At 40.6% G+C, this 26,625-nt stretch overlaps 1 protein-coding gene across 2 annotated transcripts in view; it reads right to left on the bottom strand.

The window, feature by feature from the left end:
• LOC124791547 (mRNA export factor GLE1) overlaps positions 1-26,625 on the bottom strand; it is a 142,468-nt gene that overhangs the window by 93,926 nt on the left and 21,917 nt on the right. For both annotated transcript variants that reach the window (XM_047257868.1, XM_047257869.1), the window contains exons 4-5: positions 19,675-19,841; positions 8,778-8,880 (exon numbers count right to left, since the gene is read on the bottom strand). In XM_047257868.1, coding sequence (XP_047113824.1) covers positions 8,778-8,880; positions 19,675-19,841 — 270 coding nt within the window. The remainder of the gene's footprint in view (positions 1-8,777; positions 8,881-19,674; positions 19,842-26,625) is intronic.

The raw sequence follows: 26,625 nt of genomic DNA, 5'->3' as shown, positions 1-26,625 counted from the left end.
ATGGGGATGCATACTGTGTTTCAGGAATTGTTCCTGTTTTGCTATTGTTGTCAGTAACAAGCGCATACGATGCGAGTGAGTTGCAGCGGAACAATCAATATGTATAAGACCAACTTCGAGATATACCACATGCAGAGGGGCATGCTAAAAAATTCTGTAATATTTCATTTAAAAAACAACATATAATCATGAACTTTTCTGAACAGCGTTAACTTTTAATTAATACTATAGGACCAAAGCATTTATTTTACATTTTTCTACTATTGTAAACATAAATGACCAAGTACTGTTCCAAATGTTCGGTAGTAAGATTGTGTCTTCGATCACACAAAACATTTTTATAAGCAGAAAAGGACCATTCTGCATCAACTTAGGTACCTGGGCAGTATTTGAATCTGGGTGTATGTTGGATGTTAGCACTTATTGTTTCTAGTAAAAGTTCACCCGTCCCATTAATAAAACTATCAATTTGGCACAAGGACTCAAGGCCCAGGTTATTGTTTAAAATGTTTTCAAACTTCTCTTTAAGTTTTCTTGGGAATATCTCTGGCAATGAGGAGTTCACTAGAATAATTTTATTCATTAACTGAATAGATTCATTCAATGCCAAACGTTGCGTTTCAAGCTTTTTAACACTTGCAGGTATATGGGAAAATGAGTGCTAATCACAGCAATGTCTTTTTCAATACTGGAATCATTAAAAACTTCTTGCACTGGAAAACTGCCAGAGCCTCTGCACTATTGAAGCCATTTACTACCCCTCTAATGGCCTCGAAATGTTCATAGTGAAACAACACAGCATCAAACCCATGTAACCAATGAGTTACCACTGGTTCAGGAGCTAAAGTCACATTTGGTAGTTTTTCTTTGTAGGTCTTGATGTGAGCAGGAGCCTTTAAAAACACATTCTGAAATCAGTTTATTTACATTCACAAATGTGGAACGTACTTCTTCAGCTAGGCGATGTACTCCATGAGCAAATCACGTTACATGAATCAAATTGGGATAAAATATTCAGAGGGCTTTTCCCAATTTGATCATATAGGGAGTAGCATCTGAAATAAACACAAACACCCTTTCATCTGCTGAAGATCTCGGAATATTTTTTCTAATATTTTTCTCATCCACAAATCTGTTGATTGTAGAATGATTTACTTTTTCAAGTTCTTTGCAGGCTGCTAAATAGGAAGAAGAAGGCTCTTCTTTTAAAGCACCAACAATTAAATTTGGAATGTAATGTCAACAAGTGTCTGCAGTTTTTCCAACTGAAATCCAGATAATGCTGTCCATTGCATATTTGTTCCAGAACATTTACGTAAATTGTTGTTATGTACTTTTTACGCAATGTTGATTCATCTGGTATATTTTGATTCAAGCAATGTTTGCGCAGGAGGCCTCTGAGGATAGGGTTTGTAAGTTTGTGAAGAGGAATATTGCTTGTAATGAATGCTTCCCCTAGATCCACATTAAACTGACTTTTTTGGTTACCTTTGGGCAAATCTCTGCTACTGCAACTTGCTGTTGTCAGAAGTAGTTGTGGTCATTTCTTCTGCATTCCTGTGATATAAAGACTTGTCTTGCACAAAATGTTTTTCTCACAAACTCGGCAACATAAAACAATTCCGTCATATATAAATGTTCCAGGATGGTCAGCTATCCATGAAATGACATTTCGTTTTTCGGGCAGCATGGCGCACAACACATTATACACTACACATTGTAAACACGTTCAACCATGTACAAGTAAGTGGAAAGCTTAACTGAAACAATGGACATGCGACTAAAAGCTTGTGTAGTTTAATTTAATTGTTGCCGATGTGAATGGTAGGTCACCGGAGGGGATTAACTGGGGCTGCGGGTGCAGGGGCATTGACTATGTCTGCCTGTTCCTGTTCCTGTTCTGTAATGATTTCGCTAGGCAGTGGCCTCTCTGTTAGCGAATGCACACAGTTCTAGGTCACAGTCAATCTGTGAGACATCAAAACTAGATCGAGCTGGAGATCGCCCATCTAAGTTATTAAAATACTGTAAACATAGAGCGAAAATATGCACTGTCACTAGTTTTTAGTTAAAATATACATTACCCGGCAAAAAGGAGCCAAATATGCAAATGCATATGCAACATGCAAATGCATGTAATCCAGTCTCTACTAATGACTATAGTGTTAGCTTACATAAGATATTATTCTGATACTGTTCGAATGTGATTCAAGTCTCAAGAATGGATACAAGGTATCGACATGTTTGAAGGACAACTTTATGAATTTTCTTGAACATGTGACAGAAGCACAGCTGACTGACTGACTGGCGCGCGCGCGAGTGTGTGTGTGTGTGTGTGTGTGTGTGTGTGTGTGTGTGTTTTGGGCATGCAGAAGGGGGGGGGGGATGATGTGATTAAGAAGAAGACATAAATTCTTTGTGTGCATACTTTAAAGAACAGGTGTGTCTCAGTGTCTCATAAAGAATCAAATTATCTAATCTAATCTGAACTGTTAAAGAAATGCAAAAATCATACAAAGTTTTAAACACATGATAAATTATGTATTAGTATCTCATGATAATCTACAATCATGATTAATTTTATTATTACTATTACTATTATTGAGATAACAATGGTCAGAGTCAAAAAGTAAAATCCAGCAAAACATTACTTTTGAAAGAAACACTGAGGTATAGTCAAAAGCAACACAAAAAATACAATATCATACTGTATGTCATGGTGAGAAATAAAAGAAAAGTGAGAAATAAAAGAAAAGTAAGAAAGAAAAAGATGTAAGAAGTGTTACAGAAGGTCACTCACTATCCTAAACTAGGACAGCATTTCATTTGTCTAATAGAGAAAATTATAACCCTTTATTTCCAGCAAAAGTTAGATATTTTTTAGTAAACATTAATTTTCAAATATCTGCATTGGTATGTACTTTCATCTGTGATAATACAGATACTCAAGCTGTCTATATGACAGTTGTTGGCTGAGCTATCAATAGCCTTTCTCTATCATCCTGAGTACTTTCAGATTAAAAAGCTCTTCCAAGTTCATGATGAACCATCAAAACTTTGTTGTTGGAATTGATCACTAAAGCCCTCTTGCAGTAACACAAAGACTGGCTTGCATTTTCCCTGTCAGCAATATGCCTAAGTTCAGCACTCAAAACTAAATTGGGTCATTCCATATCAAATCACCCAATAAAAAATAAATTTTACACCCACCTCCTTAGATTTTCATGAAATTTGGCTCAAATGGTTCTAATACCATCCTGACAACACCTGCAATTTTTTTTGCTGTATCTCTTACAGTTTTTTTTATAAATTTTTAAAGTTTTTATGTTTTGCGTTTTCTGAACCTTCGGAAATGGTCAGTTTAATTTGTATTCAAAACTTTAAATTTGCTTATCTTAAAAACTCTTTTAGATAACATCATGAATTTTTGCAGCAAGTTTATTTATTATACATATTTGAAGATAAAAATGATGCTATTAAAATATATTAATATTTTCTATGAAAAAAAATATATATGTATTTTTTTTCTTTTTTTTTAATGGATGTTTTGTTTTATAAGAATTGCAATATCTTGAGTCTCAGACCTGATAGAATGCTCAAATTTGTTTTAATTTACTCTTAAACATATAGGCTACTTGATAAAACAAAAATAATGATGGCTTTTTAACATGTTTATTAATTATAGTAGATTACATTAGAATTATGTACAAAGATAGTTTACTTACGGCACTTATGTATAACCCAACTGATTGCTTGAAACATTGAATTTTTTTGAGTAATTTTGTCGTCTTTTTTGAAGTAATACATTCTCCCAGTGCCACTTGATTGAGGTGCGTCTACTACACAGACTATGTGCTCCAAAGGCACTATGCAGGAATCTTCTCTTTCAGGCCAATAAAATGATGCAGCGGGTCCTGAAGGATGTAGAAATAGAATTTCTGCATCTTCTTCATCATTGAATATTGTTTTTACCAGTCCAAAGTACCAGTTACCATCATAATTTGCAGCCACATAGCAATTTATGGATGGTTCAACATGAACCCAATCAGAAGAAGAATGGAAAGAAAAAACTAAGGAGGGTTTTACACTATCTGTAGTCCTTCTAATTTCAAGGTTGTTTGTTGGAAGTGGTTTGAAGTTATGAAAACTTCTAATTCCAGGAATGGTTCGGGTTGCTGAAAAACGTTTTTCTAGTTTTAACCGTTGCAAATCAGCTTCTTTTTTGTCAATAAAGTGAAAATGAATGTTTTCAATATTTTTTTCACAAAACTTATACCCATCGATTGCTGTCATTATTTGTTCTTTGTCTGAAAGCTGTAGACTGGCTTTCCTTAAAATTCTTTTAATAGTTCCTCCTAGGCCATCACAAATTGACTTCCCATGACTTGTTGCAAAAAAAGAGTGTTAGGCCTTCAAATTAAAGTCTCTCAAGTGTTCAGTCAAATTTTTAAAACTGTTTCTATTTTTGTACTGCCCAGCACAACCATCTGTAAAGTAGTGAACTGAGTCAATGTCAGTATGATGTAATGACAGCCACTTTGTAATTTCTTTTTGTACAAAGTTAACAAAACCAGTGTCATGTTCTTGGTCATCACTAATAAAACAGTGGTTGGAAACAAAAACATTGTTTTCCTCATTTCTTAGAAAAACTCCAACTGGGTGTAGAGTACAACCACCTCTATTCCAGTGGTAACTTTGGATCTCATTTTGTATAACAAAGGAATAATTTTCACTGAAATCCATCACAATAATTGCTGTTTTGGGTGGCGGGCCTTCTTTCAAACTTTTAAAGGCTGCTGATTGGGATTTTGCTATAAACGAGTGTGGGGTGAGCTTTTCCAATGACCTAACCAATAAAGAAATGTAGTCTTCAACACCGATAGACTGTTTGATCATTTCTGCCCTGTCTGTGTTAACCCACTGACTGATTACAATTTCTTCTTCTAAATCATAATCTTCACTTAGTTTTTCAGTTAAGCACTCTGTTAGTGCAGTATTTGCAGGACAGCTGTTGCAATGATGTAGCATGCAGTTTTGGTTTTCTGTGTTGCACACAAGCATCTTAATTAGGTCTTTATAAGATTCTTCAATTTTCACAGCATCCAGTAATAGTTTAACATTCTGGTGGATACTGCATACACATACAGTGTGTGTGCCTGCAGCACCAGCAAGGATACACCATTTAGGCCTCAAGAAACAAAATTTTGAAAATCCTACTTCTACCTCGGGATTCTCCCATTTGAAAGAATAACAGAGTTCTCTCAAGTTACACAAAATGAGTCTTTTCTGCATGTACACATTTTTTTGAACACTTACTTTGTCTTTTGTTCCAGGTAGCACTCTGGAACTTTCATCCTTTTCATAAAAATCTGTTACAAGTCTTACTGTATTTTCAGAAAGAGTTTTACCTTTTTTTGGACTAGGAGTTTCCAAAATACCCTTTTCAGATTTTAGTTTTCTAGCTTGTCACACCATGTACTCACTTACATTAAATTCTTTCATCACTTTATTTCGAGTCCAAGAATCTGGAGCCAAGGTCAGAATCTGGATTTTTCCTAGACCTCCCAACAGATGAAATCTTCTCTTTCATAAGAGAAATCATTACATCAAAATCCTTTGCTTTCTCAACCACACTTTTATCTTCTTCGTCATCATCAGAACTTGGTGCACCACATTTTAATGCTTTTGAAACCGCCTTTTTTGCAGTCTTTTCAATACTGCTAACCTTCCTTTTAAAATAAGACCCTTTACTTTGTTCTGACAAGCCATGAAGCTTTATCGGTGTTAAACCTAAATAATCAAGAGCAATGTTTGTTTGTACGAGGGATTCATTTCTGGATTCCAATGATTCTAATTCAACCATGACTTCATCATCTGTTTCACTTTCATTGACTTCAACTCTTAATTTTTCCTCACAAAAGTTACGGCATGTTGAGCAAAGCTTTTGTCCAGGTTTTATGCTAATATTTTTTGTCAGTAATTGTTTAGAAAGATCCAAGCCTACACTTCTCAACGATTTTTTGATGGGCTTTTTGTGTTTTTTTAGTGGGTCTACACATGTTTGATACTTTTCAAAAACATTTAAAAAGTAGTAGCTGTGGTATGAACATATATTCTTAAATTCACACAGATTAATTCCAGATCGTAAGTGGATCAAATCTTTTTCTTCCGCACTCAATTCTGATACCGGTTGTAACTTTTTTGAAGGTGTGTAGGTTGTTTGGAAACAGATTTTTTAAATAACCCTACACTACAGGTTTGAATATCTGACATACTGATTTCACTTTTGGTCTGATTACTGTTCTGGTTACTTTTATGGGATATTGGAAAAGAATCCAGAGATTCTAAGCAACAGTACTTACTGAGAGTTCGAATAAACTTAATAAAATACTATCCAAGCACTATTTAACACTGTAATAATTTTTTACTTCAAAACACAGGAGTAACAATACAAAATCCAAGTGTACATTGTTACTCCAAGAAGACAAAAACTTATTTTCGGTGTCTAAGTCACTTGGCGTTTTTTATTTTTAAAATATAATTAATATTATTTTAAAAATTAGATAACTATTAAACAGGTTAAAAAGCCAATGTAATTTTTCTTTTATCTAATAGCCTATACAATTAAGAGTATTTTAAAACAAATTTGAGCTTTCTATCAGGTCTGAGACTCTAGATATTGCAGTTTTTGTAAAACTAAACATCCATTAGCTAAAAAAAATAAAAAACTTATAAATTTTTTTTCATTTGGAAGAATTTAATATATCTTTATGGTAATTTTTTTTAACATTTAGATATAATACACAAACTTATTCCAAAATTTCATACTGATATCTTGAGTATTCTTTAATATACAAATTTTTTTAGTTGTGAGGACACGTTTAAGTTACAATTTCCGACTGCTGAAACAAAGCCAAATCTAAAAACTTTAAAAATTTATTTAAAAAAACTATAAGAGATAGAGCAAAAAAATTTTACAAGTGCTTTCAGGATGATAAAAGAAGTAATTGTACCATGTTTCATCAAAATCTGACATGGTTGGTGTCAAGGCCTGGGTGACTTGACATGGAATGACCCAATTAGCATTTATTAATACACAATTCATGTGAGGCAACCCAAACTCAGTTACTCAGCTGATAAACATGCTACACACCACAACATACACTGATGGGGGGGAAAAAATTGCAACACCAAAAAGAAGTTGTGCTACGTAAACAAATGTTGGTAGGTGAGCTTCTACATCTGAAAGATGATGACTATTAAAATATTGCGCAAGTCACCTAAGAGTGGTGCTAGTAGTACCACTACACGGATGAAAATCAGGTTCACTTTAAATATATGCTGTAACAGTCATGAGTGTAAGCTACCTCTGAGATTGGACGTGGTGAACTGATGTTTGCCAAGAACACCTTCAAGGTGACAAAGACGCCATTATCAACACCTCAGTGACCTTCAATGATGTCATTTAATATGGCTACAAGAAGCTGCATGTTCCTTCTATGATACTGCAAAAAGGTTTGGCAGGAATGTAGCCACTGTGCACGAATGCTGGCAGTGGTGGTCAAGAGAACTTACAGTCACGAGAAGACCAGGCTCCGGTCGGCCGTATGGCACTCCGAGAGGGATGAATATTGTGTTTGGTACATAGCTCTGGTGCATCGTATTGCATCTGCAGCAGCAATCTGACCAGCAGTTGGCACCACAATGACACAACAAACTGTTACAAATCAGTTACTTCAAGGACAGCACTGAGCAGGTGCCCTATACTGTACATTCCACAGACCCCAAACCACCACAACATCAATGGTATTGAGCAAGAGCTCATTGGAGGGCAGGGTGGAGGTCTGTTGTGTTTTCTGATGAAAGCTGGTTCTGCCTCAGTGCCTATGATGGCATGTGTTGGTTAAAAGGCCAGTTAAGGGCCTGCAACCAACCTTTCCATATGCTAGACACACTGGACCTATGCCTGGAGTGATGTTCTGCATGCAGTTTCATATGACAGCAGGAATGCTTTAGTGCTTATCCCTTGCAGCCTGACTACAAATTTGTATGTCAACCTGGTTATTTACCTGGTGTGCTGCCGTTCATGAACAGCACTCCAGGGGTATTTTCCAACAGGAAAATGCTCACCAAAATACTGCTGTTGTAACCCAACATTCTCAACAATGTTGACATGTCGCCTTGTCCTGCTCAATCACGAGATCTTTCTCCAATCGAGCACATATGGGACATCAACGGACGACAACTCCAGCATCATCCAGAATCAGCACTAACTGTCTCTGTATTGACCGAGCAAGTGCAACAGACATGAAACTGTCATCCAGTAGCTGTACAACACATTGCATGCAAGTCTGCATGCTTGCATTCAACGTTCTGGCAGATACACCAGTTATTAATGTAACAGCATTTCATGTTTGCAATGCCTTATCTCACCTGTGATCTTCCAATGTTTATCATTTACATATGTTACCTAGACAAATTTTACCCAAATTTTCATTACTCTACATTAATTTTTTTTGTGTTGCGATTTTTTTCCCCATCATTGTATAATAATTTCAATAGCTGCTTCTGTAACTGTCACTTGTAACTCTCCCCTCCAGTATAAGCTCCTCCAAAGTGCGTAAGTGAGAACAGTCATTACAATCTATTCCAGAAAATTCATGAAATCACTCTATCTATCTTTCTGTCACTCCTCCTTTAATGCCTCATAACGTTAAGAGTATATGACAACAAAGAAAAACATGAATTCCATAACACTTTCAACATGTTAAACATACCATACACTGTTTAATCAGCTGGCTTAAGGCATCACTCAGACTCTTGATCTTTGGCAAATGTGCAGTAAATGCAATATTTGCTGCTTGCCTATCTTTGGACTGTCTGCAAAACAAGTGAAAAGAAAGTAAGACACAAATGTTATCAAAATATTTTTGGATATTGTTAAGGTAAAAACATGATATACAATCACATGATCAATCACCGAGAACAGTTAAAAATTATGTACATAAAATGACCCAAAAAATCTATTTATAATCTATCAAAACACAAACACCTGCCCTTAATGTCTATCTGTGTTTATTATTTCGAGTATTGCAATATTCTTGTGCTGAAACAGAACTGGAAACATACACAATGCTTTGAAAAACTGAACTGAAATGGTGAGAGGGGGTTTGGACATCACTCCTCCCTAGAGTTATAATTAATTGTCTGACCCACTGAGTGACCTTACCCAGTGATCAGATAGGTGACAAATTAAGAAATTTTCAAATGCTGAACACTTTCATCAACTTGTAGAGACAGCATCAATACGGTTCCAATTGCAATCATGACTCCATTACTGAAAGTGGTGCCTCCCCCTTTTCTATAATGTTCATGGTGCATATCTTCTGATAGGACTGCATTTCATGGCTTTTGTACTGAGCAAATATAATCTAATAAGCACAAGGTTTATTTTACTGACAGGTAATGTGGGAATAGCCACTGAATAAGAAAATTATTGCAGAAGGGATGGTAGGCAGAATGACAGTTTATTTAGCAGTGGCACTACAGTGCACTCTGTTTCAATTCTGTCTGTAAATCTTAAAAGAAATGCTTTGTGGATACAGACTACTTTTAACCATCTCCACACATCAACAATGTATCCAAACACATCGAACCAATTAGAAAGTCTTAAGGAAAACATTCCTAAGTGAGTCCCTATGAAGAGTCTCACAACCCCATTGCAAGTTAACTAGGTCTGTCACAGCTGAAGTGCAGAGAAGGAAAGCACTATTGACAGCTGACTTCGTAATCTCCCCCAAAACAACATGGCAGAACACTAAAAGTAATGGAGAAGAAAGGGAAATCACATTTGGTCAATTTTTGTCTTACAGTCTGAAAAATATGCACTTCTAGGGGAACATCACCCAGCACAAAAGAATACTAAAAATTCCTGAGCTATGGGTTTTTTGTCTGGTGAATAGTTTAGCACAGGCAGCAGCTGAAGAATGCGTTGCTTTAATCATCTGTTGTCCTTGGGAAGACCCCAAATCTTGCATGGCATTTACTCCTCCTCAAAAGTTGCAGATTTCCCACACAGGCCTGCCTTGTAATCTGATTAGCAGGTGACCAGTGCAGTTCAGTTCAGTCTTAATGGCCTATGTACAGATAATGTTTCCATTACATCTGCGAACAAGAACTTTATTTGTCATGAAATGCTGCACGATGGAATGAAAAAGGTGTCTAAAGTGAGGAAACAGGGCCTGAAGAACTTTAATCAAAGAAATGCAGCATAAAAACGGTTTTTATATAAATTTTATTTATATCAAGATGGGTTTTGGGCTTTCACCCGTGTTCACTTGGTTAATACATTGAAAACTTCATCAATAAAATGTTTTTGTCAACTGCATTTTGAATGCTTTAGCTAGCCTGTGGGAAATAATTCATTTGCTACCACATTTCCCGAATTGTGTACACATGTTAAATTAATAGTTTGGTAACGAAAACTCCCCTGTGCATGATCAACAGGAATTCCACAAACACTGATGTTGCAAAATTTTCCATGTTCTGTTTTCCCACAAGATCTAAATGACAGTGGACAGCAATATCCAGACTGTTGAAGTTTTCCCCAAGTTTTGGCAAGCACTTCATACAGTTCCACACAGTCGCTTAGTTAATGAAATGAGTTTAAAGAATAGGTGGCAGAATATGTGGTTGGATTCGGGATTTCCTATCAGATAAAACTCAGTAACTCATTCTTAACTGGACAAAAACTCTGGACTTACCCGAAAAGTGTGTTATATGACAATTAGTGTTCATGATATACAGTGTGTCTCTCCTAAGAATCATCAGGCAGATTTTCTCTGGTTTTTCAGCAGGTATTTGCAATTTTGTTTTTGCATGGTGTAGCTGAGGTCACCCCAAACAAATAGTGCTCATCACGTCTTTCGTGCGACACCCAGTGTTGATGTAAGGTGTCGGTTTATTTCCATTACAAAAAAATTATTTTTATAGCATATAGTGGAAATGATGAATTGCTGCATTATATGGTGAGTAACAACTTTCCTTTTCATAATATAAAATCTTGAATTTTCCATTGTTTGTGTACTTTTAAAGCAGAAACTTATGTTCCCATTCGATGGGAGATTAGTCTAGTGCAATATTTGTTTTATTGATATGTACTAACAGGAACATTAAAACTCCAAGAATAAACAGTGCACAAGCAGCAACACCACCACCTTGCTGGCCTGCACAGAATGCTACTGCCTAGCGTGAAGTGCTACTGGGTCATTGCTGGATTACTGTTTATTCTTCATGTTTTACTGTCCCTGTTTATACATACTGATAAAACAAATATCAGACTAGACTAATTTCATAGTGCTCTATCAGATAGGCTCGTATAATTCCGATTTTAAAATAATGGACAAACCAATACTCTGTTAACACTGGATGTTGCACGAAAGAAGTGAAGAGCATTAATTGTTTGGGCTGACTCCTGCTACACAATGCAAAAACTAAATTACAAGCATCTGTCAAACACAAGATAAAATGTGCCTGATGACTCTTAGGAGAGACACCCATTACATAGATGACTTGGTTAATAATACTGGAACCTTCATGAGGCCATTCACAGATAACGCTGTCATTTTTAAGAATATCTATATTCCAGAAAATTGAAGCATAATGCAGGAAGCCCTGTGAAGTACCTACTTCTTGTGCAGGGAGTGGCAGTTGACTCAACATAAATAAATGTGAAGTACTGCACATTTATAGGCGTGAAGAACCATTGTTGTTCATTACAATGGAAACAGTACACAAGCCTCTGTTTATTTGACGCAGAATTTTTTCGCGCCAAACATAGTATACATCGAAGCATATACTGACAAATAGTAAATGCTGTTTATAATAATGATGAATGTTTAAGAGAGAATTGTTATCTATTTCAATGTATACAGAGTGACATCTTGTCACAGACAGGAGACCCACGCTGGTCAGCTACAGAGGTAGTGGTATCTGGAGGACAATAAAGAGCCAGCTACTGTAACTCCTGACAGAAGCAAATCTGGATTAAAATACTATATAAATCATGAATTAACGAACACCTATTAGCACATTATGCTGTACTGTTGTAAGGGGACTGAATCATTGTCCTATTTGCTGTAGTTAAAAGTTGGAGTTGCCTACTGTGTGACGACTAGTATCCAGTGAGGGCCATACATCTGTAGTGTTTAAGGTACAATGCTTGATCCATCCCAAGTTTGAGTGGGTAGCATCTGGGTTGATTAATTTATGTAGTGTAATTTTGGGATGATATTATAGTAGACAGATCACACCTGAAGTGGAAAAGTTAAATTTTATTTGGTGAGGGGAAAAGTGACACCTTTGATTAGAGGTCATTTTTGTTATATTGTTTTGTGTGGCAGCTGTGAAGCAAATGTGACAGATAAAAGTGGGAAGAGAATTATTATACTGCTCATGCTGCACCATGGTTGTAGGTGAAAGAAGTTTGTGTTTTCTATTTAAAATAGAAAAGCTGACCTTTCAATTAGGAGATAGCAACCATTTTTATCCCCAATTTCTTAAGCAATGTGGGCTCGTAATTGTCTTTTTGCCTTGTTGTGATAGTTTGATTTGAAATAAAAGAAAAAAGCATTTACTGTTATTTTCATTACGAGCCTATGTAGTATTACATGTTAAAGAACATAATTAAATTTGCCCACTATAAACTGGTTTTATTTTGAAGAAAGGAAAAGTGTGGTACTAGAAAATATTTAATATCTGAGAATGTGCCTTGATATTCATTATTAGTGAAATGCAATATGAATAATAAAAAATTGATCTCTGGAAAGTATCTCCTGATACACTTCACATTCTAGCAGCAAATTTAGTTTCTTCACATACTAGCAACAAAATCAATCAGATGCATTATTTTTTTCAGGCTGAGTGGATTCAGTTTTAAAAAATGGTTGGGCATGGCAAAGTAAAGTTAGACAAGAGTTGCTGCTTTTGGTTGGTTGGTTGGTCTGTTTTTGGGTCTGATGGGGGCTAAACATCGAGGTCATCAGTCCCTAGTTAAAAACAGACATACTTGTAAAAGGCCTATACAGTAAAAGCATAACCTCTGCACCCAGAGGGAGGGAACACCAAGAGGTACAGAGCTAAAATGAACACCACAGTAACACAAAATACAGTGGTTGACGGATCAGGTAAAAGGTCAACCACTTAACTACAAACAAAGAACCTCCAGCTGGAAAGCATTGATAGAGGTACCAACACAATTTTTTACCATAAAAGACACTATTTTGGTATCCACGTCACAATTAAAAGTCGCTGGAGTGGGTGTAGCCTGAGAAATCATGCGAGAGTGCCCACACTAGAGCGAGTTATAAAACCCAGATGCACGGATAAAACGTAAAACTGAGTCAGATATAGAGGTATCGTCACCGAGAATTAAAGGAAATGCAGCTGGTAAATTAAAGGACTGCCGCAAGGGGGCTAAAAGTGGGTAGTCCATCAGAAGATGGACCACTGTCAGCCCTGCGTCACAGTGACACTTGGGTGGATTCTCACGATGAAGGAGATAGCTGTGGGTCAACCGCGTATGTCCAATTCGGAGACGGCAGAGAACAACTGAGTCCCTACACGTGCCCCTCAAGGATGAGTTCTATACGGCTGTGGACGACTTGACCATGTGGAGCTTATTTGGCATGTTCAAGACAGACCATTGAGAGCTCCGGACATCACGAACCTTGGGAGACCAAGCTCCAGGGGTGGCGAAGTGGTGGCCTGCTTGGCCAACCGATCGACATGTTCGTTTCCTGGAATGCCGATGTGGCCTGGGGTCCACAGAAACGTCGCTGAACAACCACACTCGGCGAGAGCAGAAACAGTATCTTGAATACCGTGCACCAAAGGGTCCCAAGAGAAACACTGGTTGAGTGCTTGCAATCCACTCAGGAAGTCACTGCATATGACAAATGACTCCCCAGGGCAGGAGGAAAGGTGAGCGAGTGCACGATAAAGAGCAACCAGCTCCGCAGTGAAAACACTGCTCCCACAAGGCAGGGAATGCTGCTCAACGTAGTCGCCGTGGATGAAAGCAAACTCAGTGCATCCATCGACCACAGAACCACCGGTGCAAACTATATCTGCATCGTGAAACGAGGCAAGAAGAGCCAGGAATTGTAGACGAAGACTGGCAGGTGGAATGGAGGACTTGGAGTCGCAGGACAAATCCAAGCAAAGCCACAAGCGAGGGAGGGACCAAGGAGGGGTAGAAGAAAAGGGCCGGAAAGATGGAGGAAGGGGAAAGGACTCTAGTGACGAGAGAAGGGAACGAACGCAGACCGCGATCGGGAAACCAGACCTAGGCCGCCGTCGTGGGGAGGGGAGTGCAGAAGATGGAAAAAGGAGCCTGCAGTTTGGGTGGTCGGGGGAGGCATGGACGCGGGCGATGTACGACGCAAGCACAGTTGTTGGTGGAATCGTATGCGAGGGATTCCAGCTTCTACAAGAAGGCTAGTCACCGGACTAGTGCAGAAGGCACCTGTCGCCAGTCTGACGCCACAATGGAGAATCGGGTCGAGGATCTGCAACATTGAAGGTGCTGCTGAGTTGTACACCACACTCCCATAGCCGAGACAGAACTTGATTAAGGCCTTATAGAGCTGTTGGAGGGTTGTTCTTGCAGCCCCCCAAACGGTTTGGCTGAGGCAGCGAAGGATGTTGAGGTGCCGCTAGCACCGTTGTTTAAGCTCGCGAGGATGAGGTGTCCCAGTGAACTGAACATCAAACAGCATCCCAAGGAAGCAATGAGTCTCCTCATTACGAAGGAGTTCATTGGCAAGGTAGAGCTCTGGATGGAATTGGACCGTTCAACGACGACAGAAATGCATCACTCGGGTTTTAGAAACTGAGAACTGAAAACCATGGTTGGATGCCCAAAAATGTGCCTTACGGATAGCTCCCTGCAGCCGCCATTCAGCGACACTGATGCTTGGGGAACTGTAATAAAGACAAACGTCATTGGCATATAGAGAGGAACAGATCGATGAGCCCATCGCAGCTGCAAGACCATTAATCGCCACCAAAAAGAGGGGAACACTGAGAACCAAGCCCCGCGTGGCACCATTCTCCTGAATATGAGCAGAGCTAAAATATGTGCCAACTCTGACCCGAAAGGAGCGATTGGAGAGAAAATTCCATACAAAAATCAGAAGTGGACCCCGTAAGCCCCATTCGTGCAGCGTAGCAATGATACGATGGCGCCAGGTGGTATCGTACGACTTCCGAAGATAAAAGAAAACAGCAACTAGATGTTCTCGCTGAGTAAAAGCTGTATGAATAGCCGACTCTAGTGAGATTAAATTGTCGATCGCTGAGCGGCCCTGACGGAAGCCCGTCTGTTGCTGGGCTAGGAGGCCCCGAGCTTCGAGGATCCACATGAGCCGCCGACTCACCATCCGTTCCAGGAGTTTGCACATAACGTTGGTAAGGCTGATACGGCGATAGCTATCAACCACCAGCGGATCTGCACCAGGTTTCAGCACTGGGATGGTAACGCTATCCTGCCAACGAGTTGGCACAACGCCCTCCATCCAGATGAGGTTAAACAGGGCGAGTAATTCACCCTGACAGTGCGTTGAGAGATGGCAAGCTGTAAGGGCACTTTGGAACTCCCATTCACTAAACGGTGCGTACAAAACTATAACTGCATATGCTCAGCCTGCTCTTTAATGATGTAGATTTCTGCGCTGTAGCCTGCTGTCGCGGAAATACGAGCGAAGTACTCTGCCAGTTGTTCAGCGATGGCGATTGGGTCAGTACAAAGTGTACCCCGAAGAGAAAGGCAAGGGACAGACGCATGAGGGCGAAAGCCAAAAATGCGCAAAAACCTGCGACCACACCCGAGATGGGGAAGTGCGAGAACCTATGGTGGCAACATATCGTTCCTAGCAGTCCCGTTTGCTCCGCTGGATTAACCGCCGAGCCCAGGCCTGCAGCTGTTTGAAGGCAACCAGAGTCTCTAAGGAAGGATGCTGCCAGAGTCGTTACAGGGCTCGCCGGCGGTCCCGGATAGCTTCTGCAATCTCTGGTGTCCACCAAGGGACTGACGCCTTAGGGTACTGGAAGAGCAGGGAACAGTTGCCTCGGCAGCAGAAACAATGGCCATAGTGACCTCGTCCACCGCCAAACCAATGTCACCAGGAAGTGGAGAGATGGCCACAGTAGCTGAGGTGTAGGCTGCCCAATCAGCTCCACGAAGAGACCATCGGAGCAGCTGGTCAGGGGGTTGGGAGTGAAGAAGAGAAACCAGGATAGGAAAGTGGTGGCTACCACAGAGGTCATCATGGATCCTCCAACTGAGGTATGGAAGAAGACCTGGGCTACTAAGAGAGAGGTCAATGGCCGAGTATGTGCCATGAGTCACGCTAAAGTATGTGGGAGCACCAGTGTTAAGGAGGCAAATTTCCTGCTGTGCCAAGAGAGCCTCAACGTTCCTACCCTGGCCCGAGATCTGGGCCCCACCCCATAAAGGGTGGTGGGCATTAAAGTTCCCGAAAGGAGGAATGGCGGGGCGGAGATGGGCGAACAAAGCAGCTAGGTTGGCAAGAGGGACAACTTTATCCAGGGGAAGGTAGAGGGAACAGATGGTAAGCTCCATTCCTGCCCGGATTCTAACAGCCACAGCCTCGAGAGCCGTGTGAAGTGGGGAACAGTGGCAAGAACATAAACACAGACACCACCAGACACCCTATCGTATTCTACACGGTTCTTATAGTAACCCCAGTAGCCACAGAGGGAGGGGGTCTGCCGAACAGGAAACCAGGTTTCCTGTAGGGCCGGACAAGTGGCAGGGAAGCGGCACAAAAGCTGTTTCAACTCAGCAAGATGGTGGAAAAAACCACGGGGGATAGGTTACGCCTTAGAAGCGCTCGCCACCACCAATTGCGAAGTAGCCTGATCAACTTCCATAGGAGCTGCAGGTCAAGCAACATCTGGCTCCTGAGGGGACGCTAGATGCTCCACATCATCTTCAGGTGCAATGGTGAACTTTTCTGTCTCTATGTCTCTCTCCTTTTGCTTTTTCTTCTTTTTGGTAGGGTCCCATTTGTCCTTCAGTTTATCAGGCTGGGTGGGCTTTTCCGACCCAGTCTCACGGACCAAGGAAGACCTGGAAGCCCTACGGCCCTCAGGTGGTGGCTTTTTTAGCCACTGGCTGACATCTGGAGGGGCAGTAACTGTGGAAGGGAGGGCACTAAGCGATTCGTTCTGCGCGAGGGTAGCTGGACGAGGAAGGCACTTCTCCGGCTCAGAGGTGAGGACTGAAGTCCCCAAAGGAGGAGGGGTTGTTACTACCGATGTTGATAACAGGGGAGCAACGGAAGAGGGTGTTCCCCCAACCACCTGGGGGGCAGGAATAGACGGCTGGGCTGGAGGGCCCAAAAAAAAGCAGCTGAGCTTGGGGGCTCGTCGCCAGGGATGGCGTCAGCGAAGCTGCTGCAGCAAATGTCGATGAAATGCGCACAGGGTGAAGTCGGTTGTACTTGCGTTTAGCCTCTGTGTAAGCGAGCCTGTCCAAGGTCTTATATTCCATAATCTTCCGTTATTTTTGATAAACCGCACAGTCTGACGAGCAAGGTGAATGTTTCTGTCCATAGTTGACACAAACAGGGGCGGCGAACACGGGACGTTGGGGTGGGAGGCACGTCCACAATCCCGACAGGTAGGGTTGACGTCACATCTTGATGACATATGCCCAAACCTCCAGCACTTAAAGCAGCGCATGGGAGGAGGGACGTAAGGCTTAACATCACATCGATATATCATCACCTTAACCTTCTCAGGCAGAGTGTCTCCCTCGAAAGCCAAGATGAAGGCGCTAGTGGTGACCCTACTATCTTTAGGTCCCCTGAAGACACTTCATACAAAGTGGACACCACGGCGTTCCAGATTTGCACGGAGCTCGTCGTCAGACTGCAACAACAGGTCACGATGAAAAATAAGTTCCTGAACCATATTGAGGCTCTTATGAGGCGTAATGGAGACTGCAACTTCACCGAGCTTGTCACAAGCAAGCAATGCCCGTGACTGTGCTGGGGATGCTGTCTGTATGAGGACTGCTCCAGACCTCATTTTAGACATGCCCTCAACTTCTCCAAACTTGTCCTCTAAAGTTTCTACAAAAAACTGAGGCTTTGTGGTCATAAACGAGTCCCCATCTGTTCGGCTGCAACAGAAATCGAGGAGAATACGTCTCACCAGGTAATTTAGACCACCGTTCCTCCCCTGGTGTGGACAGGGAAGAGAACAATTGGGGGTCATACTGTAAAGCATTTAACTTTCCTTTCTTAGAGACTCGTGCTTGCGCACTATTCATATTTCGTTTCATGGTGGTCCCACGAGCATCTAGGGGAAGGAATGTCCACCCAGACAGAGCCCCACTTGCCTGGGTAAGCCTAATACAACCGGAGGACGGCAGGTTCCCCAGAGGTCGCCCACTAGCAACTGTTCTACCTCAACAGCCATGCGTGTCCTCGGCACGCAGCGCACCTTGAGATTGAGGTTTTTTTTATAGAGGTTTATACCATCCTCGCGACCCAGACAGTTAAGCCAAGATCCCCAGGCTCTGTACCGTACAACGTTCCACCGTCACGCCTTACAGTGGTCGCTGAAGCACGCTCAGAGCTTACGGTATTGAGGACTGGTGGTGCTTCCCAGTCCCCAGCTCAGGGATCCCATGGTCGCCAAGCCTGTACCTGGCAACTAAATGCTGAGCCCCCTGAGGGGAGTTGCTGCTGTGATTTTTTTTTTTTTTAAAAAAAAGAGCTCTGTGTTTTGGAATACTGTTGCCACTCCACACAATAACATCGCTGGTTTGACTGCTAAAAGCAAAATTACGTGATACACGCACATCAACAATTAAGGAGAAAATTAGCCAGCAGTCTGTAATAGTAACTAATATTTAGGTCCCTTGACTTGTTTCTGTAACATACCAAAGAAATATTCACTTTCCGAGTAACTGGATCAAAGAGAGATAAAAAATTTAAAATTCTGAAAAAATAAGGTTCTAAAAAGGCTCTGGCAAAGAGTTACTTCCTCCCGAAAACATCTCTTGAAAGCAACACATAAGATAAGAGTGATTTGCAGTCATTTTACTAAAAGCCATCCTTTCCCTATTGACTATCTGTGAAAGTAACAAGTAAAGTTAAAATTAAAGTTTAAAACAGTCATATTATTGGAGTGAGTGACCAGTTCCGACTCTTTCATAGAGTCATCTTCAGTCTCCAGAGTGGTTGATGGACACTGCCAGACGTGCTCGTGTAATTGCTTTGAGCAGTTACACGAGCATTGAGGGTCAACGGAACTCATCTGGCAGTGTCCATCCACCGCTCTGGAGTCTGAATATGATTATGAAAGAGTCGAAACCGGTCACTCACTCCAATAATAATAATAATAATAATAATAATAATAAATTGTGATCAAGACTGTTTTAAATTTTAATTTTAACAAATTTTAAGATCACTGACTATGTTTTCAAAAATTTTAGGTATAGTTAAAACTGAAGTTGGGCTTAAAACCATAGTGCTGTATTAAGCATGGTAGAACAATTAAACTATGTTCGTAACCAAACAGTGACAAGTGAAATATAAATGGAAATAACATTTACATTCCTGAAACCATATAGCAACATACTTGAATACATCAATCATTTGCTGGTACGTATCTCTGAACCCAACTTGATGTGAATACATTTTGTTCAAGCATTCCTGTTTCTCTTTCAACTTTCGTTTCTGTTCTTCTTTTGCTGCAGCTTCCTCTTGTTCAGCCTTCTTTATTAACAGGTTCCTTTCTTGAATCCTCTGAAATATGAAGATAGCCAAATCAGAAGATAAACAATGTGATTATTAAATTTACAGTAATTAATGTACTGTAACTGATAAATTTGGTGTAATGTGTTCTGTTCCTACATTCACCGAACTTATATTTCCTGCAAGCCACTGCACTGAGCATGACAGAAGGTACTTTGATCCACAGTTAATCTTTTTACTTTCCTGTTCTACTCACAAATGGAACACGGGAAAAATAATTGCATCTAAGCCCCCTTTCCAAAATCCCTTATCTCCCTTATTTTGTCCTTATGGCTCTAACTGGAGACAAACATTCATGGTGGTAGTAGAAGGGTTCTGCAGTCTGTTGAAACTGTAAGTTTTCTAAATTTCCACACTAGCATTTTGCAAAAAACGATTTCCATCTTGCTCATGAAGCAGTTCTGTAAGATTCTCGTACTGGTCTACTGATCAAACTGCCCAGTAACAAGTATAAAACATGTTTCTGATTTGCATCAATGTCTTCCTTTAATCCTACTTGGTAGTAATCCCAAACAATTCAGCAGTGGCCAAAAATATGTTGCACAAGTATTCTGAACTAGGTCTTCTTTAAGGGTGCAGTACACATTCCCAGAACTCTCTCAATAACCAAGACTGACCATTCACCTTCTTTACAACTGACCTCAAGTGCTCATTCTTTTCATCTTGTTTTGCAATAGTATGCCTACATATTTAATCAATGTGACTAAGTCAAACAGCATACTATGAAGCTGTGTTTCAGCATTACAAGACTGTTTCTCCAACCATCTGCATTAACTTGCATGTAACCGCTTTTAAAGGAAGCTGTGAGTCACCATCAAAGCAGAAATTATGTCCAAACCATCTTAAATCACCAGCCAATAATGAATCAACAGTGTCATCAGTGAACAATCTCAGTTTGCTGCCCACCATATCTGACAGATCATTTATGTTTGTGGAGAACAAGAACAATCCTTCAAACTTTGCAAGACTTCCTGTTTGTTATAATGGCAGTGAATGCATACACTTCCTACTTTATACTCGGTAAGTTAAAGACTCCTCCTACTGCCACTGCACGATTGGAGCACTTCAGTACAAAGTGCTGGTACTTTTGAATAGATCCATAATCATTGTAGCAGAGTAAGGCTAAGTAATTTCTGATGACTCAAATAACTTATGGGAATACAATCAGATAACATCCTCAACAACCTCAATACTTCAACAACTAAACACACTCAGTGGATGGGGCAATGCCGACACACAAACAAAACACGGCAAATGCAGAAAGACAATACACACTGTAAACAACTAGCACTACCATCCAGCCAATGGTGACTGAAGTAACACATTACTGATAGCGAAATGAACAATGGGTGAGCAAGTAGCACTGTCTGTTTCTTTCTTTGAACAGGCAGTGTGGAATTCCAAGGAGAACTTAAGCATAAACATCCGTCTCAATAAGGCCACTTGCTAGTTTGACCTCAACACCTTCCTTAACACCACCACCCCAATAACTGGAAGCGCACACCATTGTGTCTGTGTTGTCGTATTCCACTGGATTACCAGTACAGATACAATGTTCTACCACTGCAATTTTGGCTGGTGTAGGTGTGTGTGATGCTGATATTCCATATGCTGGTCCTCCACAGTCCTGATGGTCTAACCAATACATGGTGTTACAAAAATGTACGGCCAAACTTTCAGGAAACATTCCTCACACACAAAGAAAGAAAATATGTTATGTGGACATGTGTCCGGAAACACTTACTTTTCATGTTAGAGCTCATTTTATTACTTCTCTTCAAATCACATTAATCATGGAATGGAAACACACAGCAACAGAACGTACCAGCGTGATTTCAAACACTTTGTTACAGGAAATGTTCAAAATGTCCTCCGTTAGCGAGGATGCATGCATCCAACCTCCGTCGCCTGGAATCCCTGATGCGCTGATGCAGCCCTGGAGAATGGCGTATTGTATCACAGCCGTCCACAATACGAGCACGAAGAGTCTCTACATTTGGTACCGGGGTTGCGTAGACAAGAGCTTTCAAATGCCCCCATAAATGAAAGTCAAGAGGGTTGAGGTCAGGAGAGTGTGGAGGCCATGGAATTGGTCCGCCTCTACCAATTCATCGGTCACCGAATCTGTTGTTGAGAAGCGTACGAACACTTCGACTGAAATGTGCAGGAGCTCCATCGTGCATGAACCACATGTTGTGTCGTACTTGTAAAGGCACATGTTCTAGCAGCACAGGTAGAGTATCCCGTATGAAATCATGATAACGTGCTCCATTGAGCGTAGGTGGAAGAACATGGGGGCCAATCAAGACATCACCAACAATGCCTGCCCAAACGTTCACAGAAAATCTGTGCTGATGACGTGATTGCACAATTGCGTGCGGATTTTCGTCAGCCCACACATGTTGATTGTGAAAATTTACAATTTGATCACACTGGAATGAAGCCTCATCCGTAAAGAGAACATTTGCACTGAAATGAGGATTGACACATTGTTGGATGAACCATTCGCAGAAGTGTACTCGTGGAGGCCAATCAGCTGCTGATAGTGCCTGCACACGCTGTACATGGTACGGAAACAACTGGTTCTCCCATAGCACTCTCCATACAGTGACGTGGTCAACGTTACCTTGTACAACAGCAACTTCTCTGACGCTGACATTAGGGTTATCGTCAACTGCACGAAGAATTGCCTCGTCCATTGCAGGTGTCCTCATTATTCTAGGTCTTCCCCAGTCACGAGTCATAGGCTGGAATGTTCCGTGCTCCCAAGACCCCGATCAATTGCGTCGAACGTCTTCCTGTCGGGACACCTTCATTCTGGAAATCTGTCTCGATACAAACGTACTGCGGCACGGCTATTGCCCCATGCTAATCCATACATCAAATGGGCATCTGCCAACTCTGCATTTGTAAACATTGCACTGACTGCAAAACCACGTTCATGATGAACACTAACTTGTTGATGCTACGTACTGATGTGCTTGATACTAGTACTGCAGAGCAATGAGTCGCATGTCAACACAAGCACCGAAGTCAACATTACCTTCCTTCAACTGGGCCAACTGGCGGTGAATCGAGGAAGTACAGTATATACTAATGAAACTAAAATGAGCTCTAACATGGAAATTAAGCATTTCCGGACACATGTCCACATAACATCTTTTCTTTGTGTGTGAGGAATGTACCCTGAAAATTTGGCCGTACCTTTTTGTAACACCCAGTATATGAAATGCCACAACTGCAAGGCATACAGTAGACATCCACCTTATGCTAACCATAAAGAAGCCAACAGAGGAACACAAGTTATGATAGCAATTTTTGATGTGGTCTCTTTCTTCTTTCGCATTTCTCTGCAGATTCAATATGTTTAACTGACATTAGACTTGGTTCTGAATTAAGTATCCTGTTTCGACATGTAGCAACTTCTACTTATTTTTTATTAAATGATCAGTTCTGCAAGCAGCAGATTATTTTATGATGTGGAGATCTTTGTTACATACTGTTGCCATTTTTTAAAGGAAAGTTTTGAGGAATGTGCCTTGGAATTGCTAGCACTGAAATATGGATGCTTTTTAAGATATGCAGACAATACTTTTATACTTGACCTCACAGTAGTGAAAATTTGCACTGTTTTACAACATCTCCATTCAATCCAACCATATATTTGCTTCACTAGAGAGGTAGAAAAGGATTGTTGTTGTTGTGGTCTTCAGTCCTGAGACTGGTTTGATGCAGCTCTCCATGCTACTCTATCCTGTGCAAGCTTTTTCATCTCCCAGTACCTACTGCAACCTACATCCTTCTGAATCTGCTTAGTGTATTCATCTCTTGGTCTCCCTCTACGATTTTTACCCTCCACACTGCCCTCCAATACTAAATTGGTGATCCCTTGATGCCTCAGAACATGTCCTACCAACCGATCCCTTCTTCTGGTCAAGTTGTGCCACAGACTTCTCTTCTCCCCAATCCTATTCAATACTTCCTCATTAGTTATGTGATCTACCCATCTAATCTTCAGCATTCTTCTGTAGCACCACATTTCGAAAGCTTCTATTCTCTTCTTGTCCAAACTATTTATCGTCCATGTTTCACTTCCATACATGGCTACACTCCATACGAATACTTTCAGAAATAACTTCCTGACACTTAAATCAATACTGGATGTTAACAAATTTCTCTTCTTCAGAAACGCTTTCCTTGCCATTGCCAGCCTACATTTTATATCCTCTCTACTTTGACCATCATCAGTTATTTTGCTCCCCAAATAGCAAAACTCCTTTACTACTTTAAGTGCCTCATTTCCTAATCTAATTCCTTCAGCATCACCCGACTTAATTAGACGACATTCCATTATCCTTGTTTTGCTTTTGTTGATGTTCATCTTATATCCTCCTTTCAAGACACTGTTCATTCCCTTCAACTGCTCTTCCAAGTCCTTTGCTGTCTCTGACAGAATTACAATGTCATCGGCGAACCTCAAAGTTTTTATTTCTTCTCCATGAATTTTAATACCTACTCCGAATTTTTCTGTTGTTTCCTTTGCTGCTTGCTCAATATACAGATTGAACAACATCGGGGAGAGGCTATAACCCTGTCTTACTCCCTTCCCAACAACTGCTTCCCTTTCATGTCCCTCGACTCTTGTAACTGCCATCTGGTTTCTGTACAAATTGTAAATAGCCTTTCGCTCCCTGTATTTTACCCCTGCCACCTTTAGAATTTGAAAGAGAGTATTCCAGTCAACATTGTCAAAAGCTTTCTCTAAGTCTACAAATGCTAGAAACGTAGGTTTGCCCTTCCTTAATTTAGCTTCTAAGATGAGTCGTAGGGTCAGTATTGCCTCACGTGTTCCAGTGTTTCTACGGAATCCAAACTGATCTTCCCCGAGGTTGGCTTCTACTAGTTTTTCCATTCGTCTGTAAAGAATTCGTGTTAGTATTTTGCAGCTGTGACTTATTAAGCTGATAGTTCGGTAATTTTCACATCTGTCAACACCTGCTTTCTTTGGGATTGGAATTATTATATTCTTCTTGAAGTCTGAGGGTATTTCGCCTGTTTCATACATCTTGCTCACCAGATGGTAGAGTTTTGTCAGGACTGGCTCTCCCACGGCCATCAGTAGTTCCAATGGAATATTGTCTACTCCGGGGGCCTTTTTTTGACTCAGGTCTTTCAGTGCTCTGTCAAACTCTTCACGCAGTATCATATCTCCCATTTCATCTTCATCTACACCCTCTTCCATTTCCATAATATTGTCCTCAAGTACATCGCCCTTGTATAGACCCTCTATATACTCCTTCCACCTTTCTGCTTTCCCTTCTTTGCTTAGAACTGGGTTTCCATCTGGGCTCTTGATATTCATACAAGTCGTTCTCTTATCTCCAAAGGTCTCTTTAATTTTCCTGTAGGCGGTATCTATCTTACCCCTAGTGGGATAGGCCTCTACATCCTTACATTTGTCCTCTAGCCATCCCTGCTTAGCCATTTTGCACTTCCTGTCGATCTCATTTTTGAGACGTTTGTATTCCTTTTTGCCTGTTTCACTTACTGCATTTTTATATTTTCTCCTTTCATCAATTAAATTCAATATTTCTTCTGTTACCCAAGGATTTCTACTAGCCCTCGTCTTTTTACCTACTTGATCCTCTGCTGCCTTCACTACTCCATCCCTCAAAGCTACCCATTCTTCTTCTACTGTATTTATTTCCCCCATTCCTGTCAATTGCTCCCTTATGCTCTCCCTGAATCTCTGTACAACCTCTGGTTCTTTTAGTTTATCCAGGTCCCATCTCCTTAAATTCCCACCTTTTTGCAGTTTCTTCAGTTTTAATCTACAGGTCATAACCAATAGATTGTGGTCAGAGTCCACATCTGCCCCTGGAAATGTCTTACAATTGAAAATCTGGTTCCTAAATCTCTGTCTTACCATTATATAATCTATCTGATACCTTTTAGTATCTCCAGGGTTCTTCCATGTATACAACCTTCTTTCATGATTCTTAAACCAAGTGTTAGTTATGATTATGTTGTGCTCTGTGCAAAATTCTACCAGGCGGCTTCCTCTTTCATTTCTGTCTCCCAATCCATATTCACCTACTATGTTTCCTTCTCTCCCTTTTCCTACACTCGAATTCCAGTCACCCATGACTATTAAATTTTCGTCTCCCTTCACAATCTGAATAATTTCTTTTATTTCATCATACATTTCTTCAATTTCTTCGTCATCTGCAGAGCTAGTTGGCATATAAACTTGTACTACTGTAGTAGGTATGGGCTTCGTATCTATCTTGGCCACAATAATGCGTTCACTATGCTGTTTGTAGTAGCTTACCCGCATTCCTGTTTTCCTATTCATTATTAAACCTACTCCTGCATTACCCCTATTTGATTTTGTATTTATAACCCTGTAGTCACCTGACCAGAAGTCTTGTTCCTCCTGCCACCGAACTTCACTAATTCCCACTATATCTAACTTCAACCTATCCATTTCCCTTTTTAAATTTTCTAACCTACCTGCCCGATTAAGGGATCTGACATTCCACGCTCCGATCCGTAGAACGCCAGTTTTCTTTCTCCTGATAACGACATCCTCTTGAGTAGTCCCCACCCAGAGATCCGAATGGGGGACTATTTTACCTCCGGAATATTTTACCCAAGAGGACGCCATCATCATGTAATCATACAGTAAAGCTGCATGCCCTCGGGAAAAATTACGGCTGTAGTTTCCCCTTGCTTTCAGCCGTTCGCAGTACCAGCACAGCAAGGCCGTTTTGGT

The sequence above is a fragment of the Schistocerca piceifrons genome, chromosome 1 (assembly GCF_021461385.2).
Source record: "Schistocerca piceifrons isolate TAMUIC-IGC-003096 chromosome 1, iqSchPice1.1, whole genome shotgun sequence".
Classification (NCBI taxonomy): domain Eukaryota; kingdom Metazoa; phylum Arthropoda; class Insecta; order Orthoptera; family Acrididae; genus Schistocerca; species Schistocerca piceifrons.
The sequence above is the reverse complement of the archived record's forward strand: the minus strand, read 5'-3'. Positions and strand labels throughout refer to the sequence as shown.